The sequence below is a fragment of the Phymastichus coffea genome, unplaced genomic scaffold (assembly GCF_024137745.1).
Source record: "Phymastichus coffea isolate CEN01 unplaced genomic scaffold, Cenicafe_Pcof_1.1 PCOF00326, whole genome shotgun sequence".
Lineage (NCBI taxonomy): Eukaryota > Metazoa > Arthropoda > Insecta > Hymenoptera > Eulophidae > Phymastichus > Phymastichus coffea.
In genome coordinates, this window is record NW_026707137.1 from 21,975 (window position 1) to 38,151 (window position 16,177).

Sequence of the window (16,177 nt, forward strand, 5' to 3'; positions counted from 1 at the left end):
AGAGCTAAATCCCACCAATTCGTTCAAATTTTGAGAAATGATTTGAAATTTATTAGAAAGAAGATCTGCCTAGATCGTTGAAAGTATTAGGAAATAAATTAAATGTAGAGAATGACGAAGCATGTTTTGTACAAACATGCAAATCTTAGATTTCGTTAATCTTTCGTTAAATGTTAGCTTTCGAATATGCTTAAGAGAAGTTGGATGGCTATGTTTTATATAAACTTCGACCTTTTATTTTATAAAAATATTAATTTTAAAAATGGGGGTAGAGTAAACAGAAATTTAAAGTACTGAGTTATTGTATTCTTTTAACTGGAAGCTTAATAAATTCATAATGGAGATTTTCGAACGATTTAGACATAGATTATTAAATTTGAATTTGACAAAATGACATTTCTTAACTGACAAGTGTGAATATTTTATCGCTTATGAAATCGGCTGAAAATTGCAAAATTCGATATAACGTTATTGTTATTGCTTAATATTGAAGCAATCAAACTTATGTTTTAAGAAATATTTATTATAAATTCTTTCATTTAAAAACTAATTTTACATTGTAATTGATGTTTCAATAATATCATTTATAAATGGCATAAAAACATTCGTAAAATAAAGAAAAATCAAGGATCTATCAAATTATACAACTTACGATAAAACTTAATTTTTTTTCAAATTTGAATTAAGTGGATATGTCAAAATAAATAACAAAGTTCAACAACAACTTTGCACTTGACGATCTCAGTCAAAGAGGACGTTGACAATCTCGTGAAAATTGGAATTGAATGAAAAAGTTTGCTGATGGTACTTTACTTCATGGTAAACGGTTTGACAATAACTTCTTCAGATTGACGTTGATGCACTTGACCTATGCCAACCGCTGACGTAGGTAGAACTTCCCGTCCACAATAGCGTATCTAGAACAAAAACAGGACATGTTTTTTATGTGACATTCAAATAAAGATGAATAAATAGAAAAATCAGGTATTACGTACTTTGCGACCACACAAGTTTTCGAATCGAGGCTTGATGAATGTCCATGCACCCATATTTTGAGGCTCCTCTTGACTCCAAATAAAAGCTACAAATACACATTTATTTATTTACACGAAACACATGAAATCGATATTATTCTAGTTTTCATGAGAATAATAAACAAAAGGAGGCGTACTTTCCGCATTTGAATACTTTTGCAGTTCTTCATTGATTTCAAGTACTGGGAATGGACACAAACTTTCAACTCTGACAATAGCCGTATGTTGCAGTCCGAGAGTTGCTCTGTGTTTTTCGAGGGCATAATAATGTTTTCCACTGACTAGTATCACTCTGCGAACTGAATTTCCGTTGATCTTGTCATCTCCTGAAATAAAATTCAATAGCTAGGTATCGTAGCTTTTCCAATCAATTGCCATTATTGCTGTCGTTAAATTTACCTATAACGGGCTTGAAACTGGTGTTCGGAGCTAATTCTTCCAACGAGGACAGAGCCGATGGATGGCGAAGTAACGTTTTCGGTGAAACGATTATCAACGGTTTTCTAAAGTTTCTGACCATCTGCAACCATTGAAAAAAGGCTTAATTTTTGTAAAAATGAAAATTCCCTCGTTGAAATCTATTGCTCCTTTACCTGGCGCCTAAGCAAGTGGAAGTACTGTGCCGGAGTCGTCGGGTTGACAACTTGCATATTGATATCATCCCCGTCAGGCTTATCCTCCTTGCTGTCGGTCAACTGCAGGAATCGTTCGAACTTGCTGGAACTGTGCTCAGGTCCAGCACCATCGTAGCCATGAGGTAGAATCATAACGAGACCACTAGCAGTCATCCACTTTGCTTCACCACTGCTAACGAATGTGTCGATAATGATTTGTGCGCCGTTGAAAAAATCACCGAACTGCGCTTCCCAGATTGGTAGCATGTTCGGTAAAGTTATGCTCATGCCGTACTCGAAACCCAAAACTGCCTCTTCGGAGAGTATGCTGTTGGCGATTTCCAGCTTACCCGTCTGGCCTTCCACCATTGAATTCAACGGTATGTACATTTCTAAAAATAACGAAGAAACGTTGTAACTGAGCTAGGGGGCGAAAAATCTCATTCAAGTTTGTCCAAATCACGCACCTCCTGTAGTTTGATCGACGAGCATAGCGTGCCTGTGCGAAAAGGTAGCACGACCAACGTCCTGGCCGCTTATTCGTACGTCGTAACCTTGGTACATGAGGCTACCAAAAGCCATCGCTTCGGCAGTCGACCAGTCGATAGTCTTGCCACCGCGCTCGAGCTTCTGTAGCCTGGCTTGGACGTGACTCTTGAGGATCGTCGGATGCACATCCTAACAACACACGCGCATTCTCATGATTTTAAAAGGCCAGCCACTCAAACATTGTTCTGAAATTGGACGAGTGTGATATTTGGAATTACCAGAGCAGCTGGATAGCGCACGCTCTTTTCGGCAACGAACCTCAGAAGATTCGCGTCTACGCCAGTGTCCCAGATGGTAAGCGAATGAGCAGCTTGTTGAAGCTGGCTCCAACGACCTTTGAAGTACGTTCGTTCTGGCTCGTAACTGTCGGCCTTTCGAAGAGACTCGTTGAGCTTGGCCGTGTGTCGCTCGCTAATCGCTGCTCCTTGCTCCTCTGTCATCACGTTCGACTCGATCAGCTTGTCCAGGTAGCGGTCGGGAATCGACCTACGGTCAAGAAGTTGTTAAGTTTCATATTGTATTAGCAATTGCAGAGACAATTCTATTGATTGGCTTACGGCCGATTGCGAATGATTTTGTAGGTGAGAGGACTGGTAAAAGTCGGGTCATCAAGTTCATTGTGACCCCAGCGTCTGAAGCAATTCAGGTCCACAAAAACGTCTTTCCTGAAGTTCCTCTGGTAGTTGAAAGCCAGCCTCGTAGCTTTCACGACCATCTGACAAGCGAAAACTTTGACTCATCCAAATAAATCGAGAAGTTTTGGACGATAAATTCACTTCACCTCTGGATCATCGCCGTTGACGTGAATCTGAGGCGCCGAAACGAACTTGGCGATGTCCGTGCAATACCTCGACGATCGACCCCTCGCAGCAGGAGTAGTGAAACCAATCTGATTGTTTACCACCAGATGAATCGAGCCACCAATTTCGAAGTTGGGCGCGGCACTGAGCGCCAAGCACTCCTGATTGACGCCTTGGGCTACGCAAGCCGCGTCGCCGTGCACTTGCACGTTGACGGTCCGATCGCTCCACTGCGAGCCTCTATCTTCCGAGTAAGCGCCCTCCTTGCGGAGCTGCATGAGCGCCCGTGTTCGGCCCATCGCTACGGGGTTGACAGCTTCGAGGTGCGACGGATTGTGCGGCATGCTCACTTGAATCTGGCGAGCGCCGATGGTCAAGCCCGTCGAGGAGACGAAATGACTGATGACGTCGCCGGTCGCTTTCGCGTCCGCCGGGAATTCGGGCAGCCCCCGCAGCTTGCGGAAGAGCTTCTCCGACGGGAATTTCAACATGCCCGTGAGAAAGTTGAGCCGGCCGCGATGCGGCATGCAGAGCACCAACTCGTCCAGCGCATCTGCGAGGAACGTGAAACGCCGTTATTTCTCGCGCACGCGTCGGGCCGATCGGCCGAGCGAGACATTGCGAAGGGGCGCACCGTGAGCCGACAACCTGAAGAGTTCGTGAAAGAAGGCCATCATGCTCTCGGCGCCCTCGGCACCGTAACGCTTCACGCTGACGAACTTGACGCCGAGGAATTTGTCGAAGGCTTGGCTCTTGAGCATCTCCTTGGCGATCGCACGCCTCGTCTCGTCGCAGAGAGCCTCGTTATGGCATTGCTCGAAATTCCTCGCAAACCACTCGCGCTCCTCCTCGCTCTGCGACCCAGGCGCAAGCTCCTTAATGAAATATCTCGACCGCGCGAGTAGGGGAACGGGGGGGAGGGGGCGGGGCGAAATCGATCGGACGCGTCGGCATCGCGAAAGCTTAGCCCCGCCGTGGTGGGCGATTCACGAGCAAACGTTCAAATGCAACTGTCACCTCCAAGTAAGCGAACTCCGCCGACATGGCGCCGCTGTACATCCGATCGAGAAGGTCGAGGGCCTCGGCAACGGTGGCGTCCCGCTCGCGGCAGTGCAGCAAGCCTCGCAGGCGCACGCCGTCGCTCAGCCGCAAGCCAAAGCGCTCGGGTCGCAGCTCGGCCAGCGCTCGCGGCCTTCTCAGGGCGATCGGGTTCACGTCCGCCTGCTTGTGGCCGTGCTCGCGATAAGCGGCGAGCAGCCTGTAAAAGTTGCTGTTCTCCGCTCGCGCGCGCAGCTCCTCGGGCGGCACTGCAACCGGAGCAAATTGCCGCGGTCACTCGTCGGGGCGCCGTCTCCGCCGTGTACCTGCCTTCGTATCGCCTTGGAGCTCCGTCGCGGTGCCCGTAGACGCCCGAGCCGCTGTGGTACGGTCGTCGTCCTCGCGGCTCGAGCACGGCCCTCCAGCGGTCGCCGGTCTCGCGGCCGCCTCTCGACGCCAGCCTCGCGGTTCGGTACATCTCGAACGAGCGCTCGCGCGCAACCCACTGCGGACGGAAGCCTCGAAGGCCTCCCAGCCAATGAACGTACAGATACGCCGCTACACTACGACATGCTCCGCTCTTATCCTCTTATCTGTTTACTGGCGATGATTGACGGAGCTGCTCGGCCGTCTCCTCCGCGTTGCTCCAGCGAGGCCTGCCCGACCGATCCGCCGAAATGCGGTCTTTTACGTAAGCGCGTGCCTCGAGTCTTCTCTTCTCCGCGTAGACCGTGGCGGTAGCGCGTCGTTCCGTTGCTCGTTGTTTTCGTTTTCTTCCTTCTCGCCGCGTCGTTCCATTTGACGGCGCTGATAGGCAGAGCAGCACGCCCCACTCGGCTGAGTCACTCTGCTAACTACATAAACGCAAAGCCGAGCTAATAACCGATGTACAGTCTCCACCGATGCAGATTACGTTTTCCCAAAGTTGTTTACTTGCTCGTTTGCGGGAGGCTTTTCTCGAAAATAACCATCTACTTATCTGCTCTGCGCGCGCACGTGTGTTGTACACATTTTCGTCATAGCTTTACTGATGAGCGATAGGAAATTGGAATTCAAGTATACACGAGTATCTTAGTTTATGTCACCTGATTTTTGTTTTTATTAATCTCATTGTGATCACAGATTGTTTTTTGCATTTTTCACTGTCACTCGTAATTTGTTTGTTAAATTGTGTATTCACGTATCGACGTGACGTTTAAAAATAATAGCACTAAACCTAACGGAATACAAAAAAAAAAAAAAACAGCGGTGATGTTTTTTCATATATATCAAAGTTTTCTCAACAGTCATGGCATTGCTTAGAAAAAAAAATGAAAAAAAAAGAACCTAAACTAAGAAAAATAAATTTCAAATCTCGGGATAAGCCGAGCCAATGAGATTCTTGCCGCGATAGCGGAATGGGTGTGTCATAATGTTGAACTTTTGACCGGCGAGCGATACCGGGCAATGAGTGTCAGGGCGCGCGTAGAAGCAAACGGTGTAGAGTGCCATTTCGAGCTCGGGCGAGGTGCCGACGAACAGATCCGTCACCGGCTTGTCGATACCGTTGTACTTGACGTGCGCCTTCACGACCGCTGCTTTCTGTAACACACGCGATCGTAGAGGCATTACTTTAACGACGCACCGTTAGGAGCGAGGAACACGGCATCCCGCGCCACGGTGAACGAACGGCAAGGAAGAAAAACAAACGAGAACTACTCACGTCGCCTAGATCGAGTTTCTTCACGTATCCAAGGTAATCCAATTTCTTCTTCAATTCCTCGGCGTTGAAGTAAATCCAGTTGTGCAGTCCCGACACCTCCGTTCCCAGTTTCAGCTCGGTCAAGAACACGTGCTCGAATCCCGAGCTGGTGATCTTACCGTCGCCCCTGGAGTAGAGATCGAACCAAAGCGAGCGCAACTTGTCCTTGTAGTCGTAATAATCCTTCTTCAGGAAATTCTTGTCGGCGAGGAATCTCATCGCAGCGGACATGACGTTGGTACTGAGGAAAGTGTCGATCAGAAGACTTTCCTCCTGACGTTGGGCCGGATTGATGTGCTCGCGCTCGCGGGTGTCCGCTTTGTAATTGTCGTGGATGCTGAGCACTCGCTGGATCGTTGGGATCTGCAGTGCCTCGGGCTTCACTTGCAGCAACCTGCAAGCCGATCGACCGTCCGTTGACTCGCGGACTCGAATACACGAGTATACACGGGAGTCAAGCCGACTCACGGTTGAGGAGCCTCGTCCTTGGGACTGCTTCCGCTGGTTTGCTTTTGAAGATTCAGCGTGATGTATCCGTTGGCATTGTTCGCGTCCTTCATGAACAAAGCCTCCGACAATTTCTCGAGATCCTCGTCAGTGACGGTGTTGCCTTGGCTGTAGGTCGGATTCCTCGAGTACGTCTTACCCGAGGTACGGCTCGTTGCGCCGCTGTTTGGCCGTGGATAATCTGAAATTCGCGGCAATATCCATCGTTAACGAGACTCGTTCGACCACAAGTCAATCGTTTTTTTCGATCTGCGCGCACTAATTTATACTCGTGGCATTCTTTTATTTGCATACAAACAAGGCAATTACACGGCAACTTCGCGGTGTCTCAAAGGATTTTCCGCTCTTGGCGTTTTACTCGCGACGATAACGATCAACGTAGCCGTCCGACAAAAGTGCCATTCGAACGAAAATTATTGCTACTTGGTAGCGCGTACTTTTTGCCGTAATCGACACTTCTGTGACTCGGCAAGAAAACCTACCGAATCTACTCGCAGACGGTGAGCTTGGCTTGGGTGCAGGTGTGGCTGGGTGCTGACCAAAACCATTGCCGTCTTTACCGGCAACCTCGGCCCAACTCTTTCCTCCCGTGGGAGAAGTTGGCGTTGCCGAGTGTCCGGTCGGACTCAGTGGTGGGAAGCCACCGTGGATCGGCTGCTGTGGAATTCTCACGGTGGGCTTCCGCGAGAGCGGCGTAGTTGACGAGCGAACTGTTGCCGGTGTACGATGAGTTGTCGAAGATCCGTGAATGGATATTGGATGACTAACTGTCGAATAACAAATGCCATTGTATTGGATATTTGTGCGTTACATTGAAATTTGAGCTTTGTCGCGCTCACTTGGTGTCGTGGCTACCGATGGCATTTGTCCAGGAACAGGCGTCGGTCTGTTACCTAATAAAAGAGAACGATCGGTTGTCAGACAAAGATGTAAAAGTGATTATTGCGTCGTTCAAGCTCTTCAAACATCGACCAGCTTCCACGAATGAGATCGTGTCGTAACGCCAACCGAGCGGAAAGCCGCGAACGTCGCGCTGTTTTACCTGGCAATTGCGTCCCACCGGGAGAAAGTGCCGGACCCTGAGCCGGCAACTTGGGACTTTGTCTGCCAGGCTCGCCGGCGCCAGCAATGTCAGCAGCCCAGTCTCGGTAATTAGTGTGGCTTCCGGTCGGACTTCCAGGTGGCATGGGCTTTGGTGGGCTGATGTCCCAACCGACCTCTGTTCCCGGTGCAGGCGGTCGAGCTCCATTTCTGAGTTGCTGTCCATTGCTACCAACGCCGATTGCCAAAGATGCATCGGCTGCCGCGGCGATTCCTTGCTTCGGGTTCACTGTCCTCTTTTGCGTTGGGATGGGCACAGGCTGCGACTGGACGGTGGACGGCGTCGGCGGCGGTGATGCTGTGGTGGACGGCGCCGCGGTGGTTGTTTCCTTTTTCCAGAACTTCCAACCGGCGTCGACGTCTACGGACGGCAGAGGATATGCACGATGATATCGCTCGCAGCGCAGTGATAAGATTAACGCGTAGACATTATTACGACATTGAATAATTGCCGATGCCCTATCGAAATCTAGGTCAAACTTTTTTTTTCGCCAATTCACATATGCTTCTTCGATTATTGATAACAACATATTGTAATGCGTTCCGATGATTTACTTGGCGGCCTAAATCGCCTGTTTTTTTCTGCCGATGAATCATTCAAGACGTAATTGACGTCGATGCAGAAAATCGTTTTGAAGAGAGGTAAACGTTGCACCTTTGTGCGACTGTTCATTTAGAAACTCGTACTGTAGCGAAGATGCGAAGGCGATAAAAAGGTAAGGTACCATTGAAGTTTGTCATATTCGTAGCTTGAACGTTTGTTAATTCGAATTCCACGAAGCGCTGACCTTCGCTCGCACTGTGGTGTGGGCAAGGTTGCGGGCTCAAGACTACTCGTACAAGTGGAATGCATTTATCAAACGAAACGAAACTGTCCGCGCAAGGAGACTGCTGTCTGTGTATGCTTTCTTAGTTGAACGCAGGCGACGAGCTAGGAGCTGCCAGGAGAGGAAACTAGTTTTGAATATTTTTGTTCACGCATCGAACGGGTTTGGCGCATCGTCCCTGAGCCTTCGATGTTCAAACGCGTAAACCACGTCAGTGTCGTTCTCTAGCAATATAACAAGCGCGTTTCAAACGAGACGTACAAGTCGTACGCGAATCGCGCCCGAGAAAATGATAATTCGGCGAATGGTCGCGGCACTCGTATCGTCGACGATCCGCCTCGAACTCACCGGCAACCAGCACCGCCAGCGACACCAACAAAATCAGGAAGCAGACGTTTCTCATGCTTGCGACCAACTCGAGCGCCTTCCCGTGATCGACTGACTGGTCGGACGCGCGGCGCCGCGAGCGTGAAAGCCGCTCTCCCGAGATGTGTGTGCGTGTGTACGCGAGACCCAAGTAAAGCCCAAGATGCGATAGACGCGCGTACGCGCGAACTGTCGCAGTGCCGTGGCGATGATGTCACTGTTTTGCTCCCCTACGCGCTCAAGGACTACGCGGCGTCTCGACGCTTGTTTTCGTGTCCGGCGGATATCGACCGAGAGACGTTAGTTGAATATTTACACCACTGGCAAACACACTCGAATATTTCCGATCGCTGGGATCAAGCGCGGTCCAGCTGGATTGCTTATAGCATTCGAATAGTCAAACGATTACTCACGAGACCGATGTCTTTGAGGAAAGGTAAAAGCTTTCCAAGAATGTTCACTCGTAGAATCGTTCGGTGTGGAATTTTTTGTTTTTTTATCAAATGTTTTGTCCGTTTTATCGGGCGCACATGCCTACGCTGGTAAGCCGCACATCGTTTGATAAGCACGAAACCTACGCTATCTCGGTTCCTCGTGTACTTAACCTTCGCTATGTTTTTATGGCGGTGTACAATCGTAAGCGAATCAAACAATCCAATCGGAAGTTTAACGACTATTTATTTACAATGCGGCGAGAGTGAACATGCCAGTGTCAAGCGTTCACAAATGGAAAATAAACAGCTGCCCACACAATCAAAAGTATCACTAGGGCAATCGTGCACTTCGTTTGAAAACCATCCCATCCGACGATACTGTATCTACGGGCTTTGACTTGAGGTGCCGCCAGCGCGTCACTTCCCTGTTTTTAAAGTTCCCTGTTTTTAAATCATCGTACGAAGATCAATTTCTTTCAAGCTCAAACCTTGCATTCTCCTTCGAATTCGCTGCATTCGACTTTGAGCTTATCGTAACTGCGTAACGAACGCATCTCTATTTCGGTAGTTTTATCTCGGGTCGATTGCGTCCACTGACTTTTTGTCGAGGGAGAATAGTTCAATGTTATGCCAGATGGACGGGACTCTGTTACGATTTCACTGTAGTAATTGTCGCTTATGTCAATGTCTAATTTTGTGTCGTTTTCGCTTCTTTGAGCTAACTCTGGTCGGAAAAGTTGGTCATGACAGGTTTTTGCAACGCCATTTCTATCATTTTATTGGATACTTTACCTATGTCGGTATTTTGATTTTCGGAAATTCTGACGATTTGAAATACTCATCAAGGCATCGAGTGAAGTTTCACGATGTATCTTTGGAATAACCAAATTATCTTTATTGTCTGTCAACAACGAAGTAGTAACTTAAAAAATCTCTAACCTCGTGAATCCGTTAATCAATACTGTGATAGCCATTTGAATTTATAAACAAAAAGTAAAAAAAAACAAATGAACATTACAAACAAATAGTCTTTCGCTTTCTTGTATATTTAGTACACACTGTTGTGTTTACTATTTCAAGTCTCAGTCTTAGTCATTTGACTATTAGATAATATACGGAAGAATGGATTACAAAAAAAAATTACGTAAACGTTGATATATAAATATAATTGTTTATTGTACCCGCCAACAAATTTTTTAAAAAAGGTATGCTTGTAAAATACTTCAAAAATTCTGCTGTATAAATTTATACAAATCGGAGATAAAACGGAAGTATTACTTTGTTCGAATGTAACTAATTTAAAAGCAAGGCGTTTAAAATATTTACAATCGCACCATGTGTAAACTAAAGAATTATATTAAATTGATATTGAAAAACCACCGGTAAACTTATCTTTTGATCTATAACTTTCAAGTAAAAACTACTTTTATAGTGCATATTTTTAACAAATCTTAAAACTTGCTTAGGTAAGAAGGTAAAAATAAATGTCATAGACAACATAATCGGCGATTCGCAGTGACTTAATAAATAAAAATCTAAATGCATTCATAGCATTACCATCATCGTGAAAATGCTTATACCGCAAACATTAGTAACGGTTCTCATAATATCTTTTGGTTTTCGACGCGATTCTTTTAACGCGCGGTTTAGGGCTAATTTTCCAGAAAAATACGCATTTCCAAGCAACGTTTCACCGTATAAAAGGCAAAATTTTCAACTGTACAGTTACAGCGGAAAATCAGAGTTATTTCAGAAATGTACCGCACACGTGAACGCAAATCGAGCCCGTTACAATAACATCTCAAAGTGATTTTAACGGGCTGTTCAGGCCGAAGCGACGAACTAACAATTGCACAATCGTTCGTTACTCGTCTGATTTCGTGCATAACATTGTTTGCGTTGCGATTCACAGTTACTTCGTTTCTCTTGTTTTGCCCATAATCCTCTAGGCGAACTCAACTTCTGTTACCACACACTAGCCGGCGCATTAGTCATTTGTTGATTTAACAATTAACATCCTTCCAATACATTACAATATTTTCTCTCAGCCTCTCACTCCGCGTACACACAGACTCGGATAATATATCAGCTCTCTTCGATCAGTCACGTTCAACAGAAGGAAGGTATCACTTTTGGCCGTTGAAATCACAAAACTTCGTACTGAGTGAGAAGCACGTAGACGATGATCCAGACGATGAAAGCGAATATGATAGAGACGAGAAAGATGGTCTTGAGGTAATGCCATGGATTTTCAATCCTATGATGCGGCGGTCGTAACCCGTGTGCTTTGCATGCTCCGTTGTGGCAAGCAACACCAGCGCGACTTCCAGATGGCGGACTACTGCTTGTTTCGTGTACAGAACTCTTCAGCACACCCAATTCGGTCTCGTGGATCGCTCGAGTATTTGAGCACTGCTTCGGCGGCAGATCGCCGCAGCTGAACCTTCCCTCGCTCTCCATCTGCAGGTTTCAAACATGCTATCGTTAGGAACAGAGTCAAATTGGCGCGAAAAGCCAAATGGTACACGAGATAATGCATTAACGAGTGATACTCAAAGATGATTAATATGGCAGTTGCGTGTTGGTAGGATAACCGAATATTTGAGTACTAACAAATCTTTGTTTTATTGGAAGGTCTATGAAGAATGGAATGGACACGTCTCAAGAAAAAGCACATTAATCACTTTATTGCCAGCGACGAAATTACTCGACACTTGCACGAATCGCGATAAGAAAAACTAAATTATCTCGGTGACAGTAATATTACCAGTGAGCACAAATTTTAGCGATAACAAGACAAGTAATTTGCTTTTTCCTTCACGACAAATCTCATCTGTAATTTACCTGTGCACTTTCAAACGCACGTCGCGCGAAAAATTAAATCGCACCGCACAGCTTAACTCGCTTTTCAGTTCCCTTTTCAAGGCCGAGCGAAAATGAAAAAAAAAAGAAAAAAATTTCCTCGCCGATACTTTTCGCCGAGAAGCGCGTTTGAGCACCGGGCTCGCGGTTGGACTTTCATTTTTCTTCGGCTGCTCTCGCCAGTAGCCGCGAAGCGTAAACACAGCGGTGCGCGCGCTGATTCGTCGTCGTCGACGTTGTATCTAAAGGCGAGTCGATGCGCGCGCGATCGCCCGCTGAAGCGCGGATATGTATTCTTTTTATCGTCGACCCTTGATCTCTCTCTCTCTCTCTCTTGTTCGTTTGCTCGCTCGTTTACCTTCACACGCGTCGACATGCGGTACGCTCTAATGCGACCTGCAGCAACGCCGCGCCAGAGTTAACTCTCTGTCGACTGCGCTCGCGTGTACATATGTGCACGTGCGCACTTACGTAATTTATATCACTGGGGGCCATGTTTAAATCTCCCAGCGCGCCAAGCTGCGGAAGCAGGAAGTTGGCGACGGCATCGCCGTCCGAGCTGTTTCATTTCTTTGGGCGCAACGGAGTTGTTGGAGCGAGGATTTCGAGGAGCCGGTTGCCAAAGATTCTCGGCGAGAGCGCGCGGCTGCGCCGCGAGAGGATCGCGGCTTTCGCGAAATCGCGATTCGTTGTCTCGAGCGGGCGCGAAAAACTCTGGCTTACCCAACGCAACGACGGCGCGCAACGCGAGAGCGGCATTGCAAAGTAAAAATCACTGGTCAGCGGCGCGCCGATAAATCCGCTTCGATCCGCAGGCGTCCCCTTGCGGAGCTCGAATTTTACTCAACGATCAATCGAGCACTGCTGCGCGCAAAAAGGCTCGCGGGGCTCGCGCGTATCGTGTCGACTCTCTCGATCGCCGCGGCGCAGGATCGACGCCCGTGGTTTTCCCCGTTGTCTGCCTCGTGGTCGGCGTTCTCGCGACACTATACGCAAGGACGATCCCGCAGAGTCTCGCTGGAAAAGAGGCTTTGCGCGCAGCATCTCGGCGCGCGACGAGTGAAAGCCGAGTCTGAAAGTGAAAGTATGGCACGTATACTTGCTTGCGGCGCTCGGCCTCTGCGACTCGGCGCACGGGCGGCAGCTCCGCATGTGTCGAGCACACGCTGCACTGACTGGTCGTCGTCCGCGGAGCTTCGTCCTGCGTTGCCGCTGGCGCGCGCGCGCACGTGGTCCGGGAGCTAACGAACTGGCCAGTCGCACCAGAGCGCACGGCTTCTCGCGCGGCTCGTTAAAGCTAATCGCGGCCGACTATATACCGTCCGCAAACACCCGAGAAAGGTTTTATTGGTCGCTCGGTCTCGCGCGCCCCGCCGACTGACCGCATTGTTTCCACAGATAAAGGTGGTGTGCCGCCGATAAGCCGAGCGCGATGTCCGCGTCTCAGGGTGCTCTCGATGCGATTCGTACGAGCGCAGACACTCGATGCGCGTGCAATTACCCGAAGGCTTCTCGTCCGTCCAGTCGATTTGGCGAGGAGGCCGGCGCCGAATTGCGCAACTGTTCTGCCCCGACTGGTGCTGCGCGAGAAATGTGCAATATCGGTCGTCCTCTCGAGACCAAGTGAGTGTGAGTGTGTGTGTGCGCGCGTGTGTGTGTGAGTGTGTGAGAGAGAGAGAGAGAGAGAGAGAGAGAGAGAGAGAGAGAGAGAGAGAGAGAGAGAGAGAGAGAGAGAGAGAGAGAGAGAGAGAGAGAGAGAGAGAGAGAGAGAGAGGAGGAAAAGAGCGACAAAGGAATGCGGCCTTCGACGATTATAAAGTCAGATGAGAAGGAGCTCCGACAGCCTCTCGGCTTCCTCGACGCGCTTACCGAGGATCGTCATACCTGTTGCGGATGCCAGGTGCGCCTGAAGAAACCCTTGAATTTCATCCTGCTCTCTCGTGCGACTGGCCGATCACGCGCATGCAAAAGCGTGCCAAAAACTACCGAGTTCACATGCGATTCGCCTGTGCCAGCGAGCGGGCATCGATCACACTACTAGGCTGTCGCGCGGCCGGCTGTTATCCACGGAGCCGCGCTCGCTGCCACGGGAGGAGGTGGTGGACGCTGCACACCGCGCGCGCGCTCTACGAGCAATGCCAAAGGCCGTCCGCGGCGACACGAGACGCTCCTCTCCCAGTCGTCTACGTCTGCCCCCTCGTCGCGTGTCGCCGCCGCCACCCGCCGCGCGCAGACAGTCGGACCGCACGTCGAGCTCGTCCGCTTTCAACGAGTTCGCGCCGCGCGGCAGCTTCTCTCCGCCGTGGAAATAAGCACGCGGGAAAGCTCGGACATCCGATAATTAACTCGTATTGCGATAATGTCGGTCGCGGACAACGACCACGCTCTTTGTCGTTGTTAAACCGCTCGTTATCGAGCGCGATAATGGGCTTTCTGTTGGCCGGAAATCGACGCGATATGCCTTATTTACGTTCTTTTTGATACTGTTCGGCCCGTTTCTAATTTTCAGGATGAATGAATACACGATTGCTTTTTGAAAGAGTACTTTTATTAAAAAAAAGACTTCCTATTCTGAATATAAGCTTTTTGATGTTTTCCGTAGTTAACGTTTACTCACGGTATTTCGCGCGCGCGGTGCAAGCACTATGAGAATGCAATGAAAGGAAAAAAAAGCTATCGCTGACACTCGTCATACTAAGTATAAATGATTGAATAAATACTTTTTCGCGCGTGACACTCATTTCTTGATGGTGAATTTGTCGAGCGTCGGCGCCTCCAATTCTTTCTCGTTTCGGAACTCTACCTTATCGATAGCCGACTCTGGACTACCTTTGCGCTGGAGCCAAGTTTTCCTGCGGACGAATAAAGAGACAGAGAGAGAGATAGAAAGTTTTTAATTTGCGGGGCACAATTGGGTCACGGCGATGCGTGGACTTACAATTCGTTGACTTTGCATTGTTCACCTTCCACGTAGCCGAGGACGGTGCCTTGCTTGGTGTTCATGCACCAGCCGTTCAATTTAAGCTCTTTCGCTTTTTCCTTGGTGTACTGTTGCACGAATCATTTCCAATCATCAATGAATTTTTAGCTCTCTTTTACAGCCTTAGCATACAATCAATTATGTCATGCATATGTAATCTCGTTCGTAATTTTGAGGAAAAGCGAGAGTCAAGCAGATAATTGTTAATTAGTTTAATTAGGAATATCAGATTGCAAATACCTCCATCATGTGTGTAAAAATTACTTATTCATCTATTTTCTTTATGTCAAGTATGGTTCTTTGTTCAAATGAAAACGTAGATTAGTTTTCTTTTCAAATATATTGTTGATATTTTATTGCGATATGTATCAATTACGCGTTGTAATGTTTGAAAAATACGAGTCGTTAACTCATAAATTCTTTGATATATTTCTCGCGCTCTTATTCAAATTCTAACGATTTCACAATTCACATAAAAGATGGAGCCACTTTATATCTCGATAGATAAAACAGCTAGCAATTGCTAAAAAGATATTGTTAACCAGCACTTAATTTTAGATTATTCCAACATCTCTTTTATCACAAGCATGATTCCCATCCAAAATACTTAACAACCCATAGAGCATCGTCCAAAAATTACCTTTCTGAAGAATACACCTGCAATCAAGCAAAAACACGAAAAATCAATGCATTTGCAATCATCGAATATTGACGAAAATTCCTTGGTGAAACACATGAGTCACGTACCCTGTACTCTGCCATAAACCTCGAAGTCAACGCCAACGATAGCCGGCATCTCGTCGGGCGTGCAAAACTCACGGACAAGCATCAGGAAGATTATGATCAGAAACGAGTGCACGTGGAAATTCTTGAAAATATCTATAACTAACATTGGGCGGATGATTTTCGCGGTTACCAAGGTCACTACAATAACAAACGAGCCGCGCACACCACGGGTAGCATATTCTGCTTATGCTCGCCACAACGCGCGTTAATGCTGCGTTGCTTAAACTTAAGCGTTCATACGACCACGAGTACCACGACCGCACGACGGGACGACGGCGTCTAGTTATAGATGTCACCACTATCGCCTTATACGCGAAATATATACTGCAGGCACGACAGATGCATATGTGCGGAAAAAGCACCGCTATCAACAATGATGCTTTCCATACAGAATCGCATATCAACTGGCCAAGAACATTTGAGGTATTTCATTTGTTATTCCCATCCAATTACATTTTCTTGCACCGATTTTCAAGACATACCGTTTACATATTTATCGACAGTTTTTTTTATACTTATAGCTTAATCAAAAGAATCG

General features: G+C 47.6%; 3 protein-coding genes across 6 annotated transcripts; all 3 read right to left on the minus strand.

The window, feature by feature from the left end:
* Nucleotides 1-508: 508 nt before the first annotated feature.
* Nucleotides 509-4,993, minus strand: LOC131674869 (probable 2-oxoglutarate dehydrogenase E1 component DHKTD1 homolog, mitochondrial). The gene is made up of 12 exons (XM_058953676.1): nt 4,366-4,993; nt 4,015-4,304; nt 3,632-3,851; nt 2,979-3,550; nt 2,755-2,912; nt 2,416-2,683; nt 2,116-2,326; nt 1,628-2,040; nt 1,434-1,554; nt 1,172-1,360; nt 996-1,081; nt 509-917 (listed from the first exon to the last, which is right to left on the minus strand). The coding sequence occupies exons 1-12, from the start codon at nt 4,511-4,513 to the stop codon at nt 810-812; spliced, it is 2,784 nt and encodes a 927-aa protein (XP_058809659.1). The 5' UTR covers nt 4,514-4,993; the 3' UTR covers nt 509-809.
* Nucleotides 4,994-5,337: 344 nt separating this feature from the next.
* Nucleotides 5,338-8,756, minus strand: LOC131674870 (endoribonuclease CG2145-like). Its single transcript, XM_058953677.1, has 7 exons — nt 8,560-8,756; nt 7,326-7,745; nt 7,123-7,176; nt 6,766-7,050; nt 6,245-6,464; nt 5,738-6,170; nt 5,338-5,616 (listed from the first exon to the last, which is right to left on the minus strand). Exons 1-7 carry the CDS (start codon nt 8,612-8,614, stop codon nt 5,383-5,385), a joined length of 1,701 nt encoding a protein of 566 aa, XP_058809660.1. The 5' UTR covers nt 8,615-8,756; the 3' UTR covers nt 5,338-5,382.
* A 1,410-nt stretch (nt 8,757-10,166) lies between these two features.
* On the minus strand, nt 10,167-15,926 carry LOC131674872 (acylphosphatase-1-like). 4 transcript variants are annotated; one of them, XM_058953680.1, is made up of 5 exons: nt 15,601-15,926; nt 15,494-15,510; nt 14,812-14,921; nt 14,594-14,725; nt 11,335-11,471 (listed from the first exon to the last, which is right to left on the minus strand). In XM_058953680.1, the coding sequence occupies exons 1-4, from the start codon at nt 15,743-15,745 to the stop codon at nt 14,611-14,613; spliced, it is 387 nt and encodes a 128-aa protein (XP_058809663.1). In that variant the 5' UTR covers nt 15,746-15,926; the 3' UTR covers nt 11,335-11,471; nt 14,594-14,610. The 4 variants fall into 4 exon arrangements, with proteins under 4 accessions (XP_058809661.1, XP_058809664.1, XP_058809663.1 ...); XM_058953679.1 differs by lacking the exon at nt 11,335-11,471 and having other exon boundaries at nt 14,292-14,725; XM_058953678.1 differs by lacking the exons at nt 14,594-14,725; nt 14,812-14,921 and having other exon boundaries at nt 10,167-11,471.
* Between the last annotated feature and the right edge of the window lie 251 nt (nt 15,927-16,177).

Coding starts and splice junctions, on each gene's coding strand:
- LOC131674872 (XM_058953678.1), bottom strand. CDS start 15,745: ATGTTAGTTATAGATATTTTCAAGAATTTCCACGTGCACTCGTTTCTG.
- LOC131674869 (XM_058953676.1), bottom strand. CDS start 4,513: ATGTACCGAACCGCGAGGCTGGCGTCGAGAGGCGGCCGCGAGACCGGC. Junction 2,327..2,415: donor TGCGCTATCCAGCTGCTCTG/GTAATTCCAAAT, acceptor GTGTGTTGTTAG/GATGTGCATCCGACGATCCT. Junction 1,082..1,171: donor AAAGTATTCAAATGCGGAAA/GTACGCCTCCTT, acceptor GTGTATTTGTAG/CTTTTATTTGGAGTCAAGAG.
- LOC131674870 (XM_058953677.1), bottom strand. CDS start 8,614: ATGAGAAACGTCTGCTTCCTGATTTTGTTGGTGTCGCTGGCGGTGCTG. Junction 7,177..7,325: donor CGGTGGGACGCAATTGCCAG/GTAAAACAGCGC, acceptor CTCTTTTATTAG/GTAACAGACCGACGCCTGTT. Junction 5,617..5,737: donor AGAAACTCGATCTAGGCGAC/GTGAGTAGTTCT, acceptor CGTGTGTTACAG/AAAGCAGCGGTCGTGAAGGC.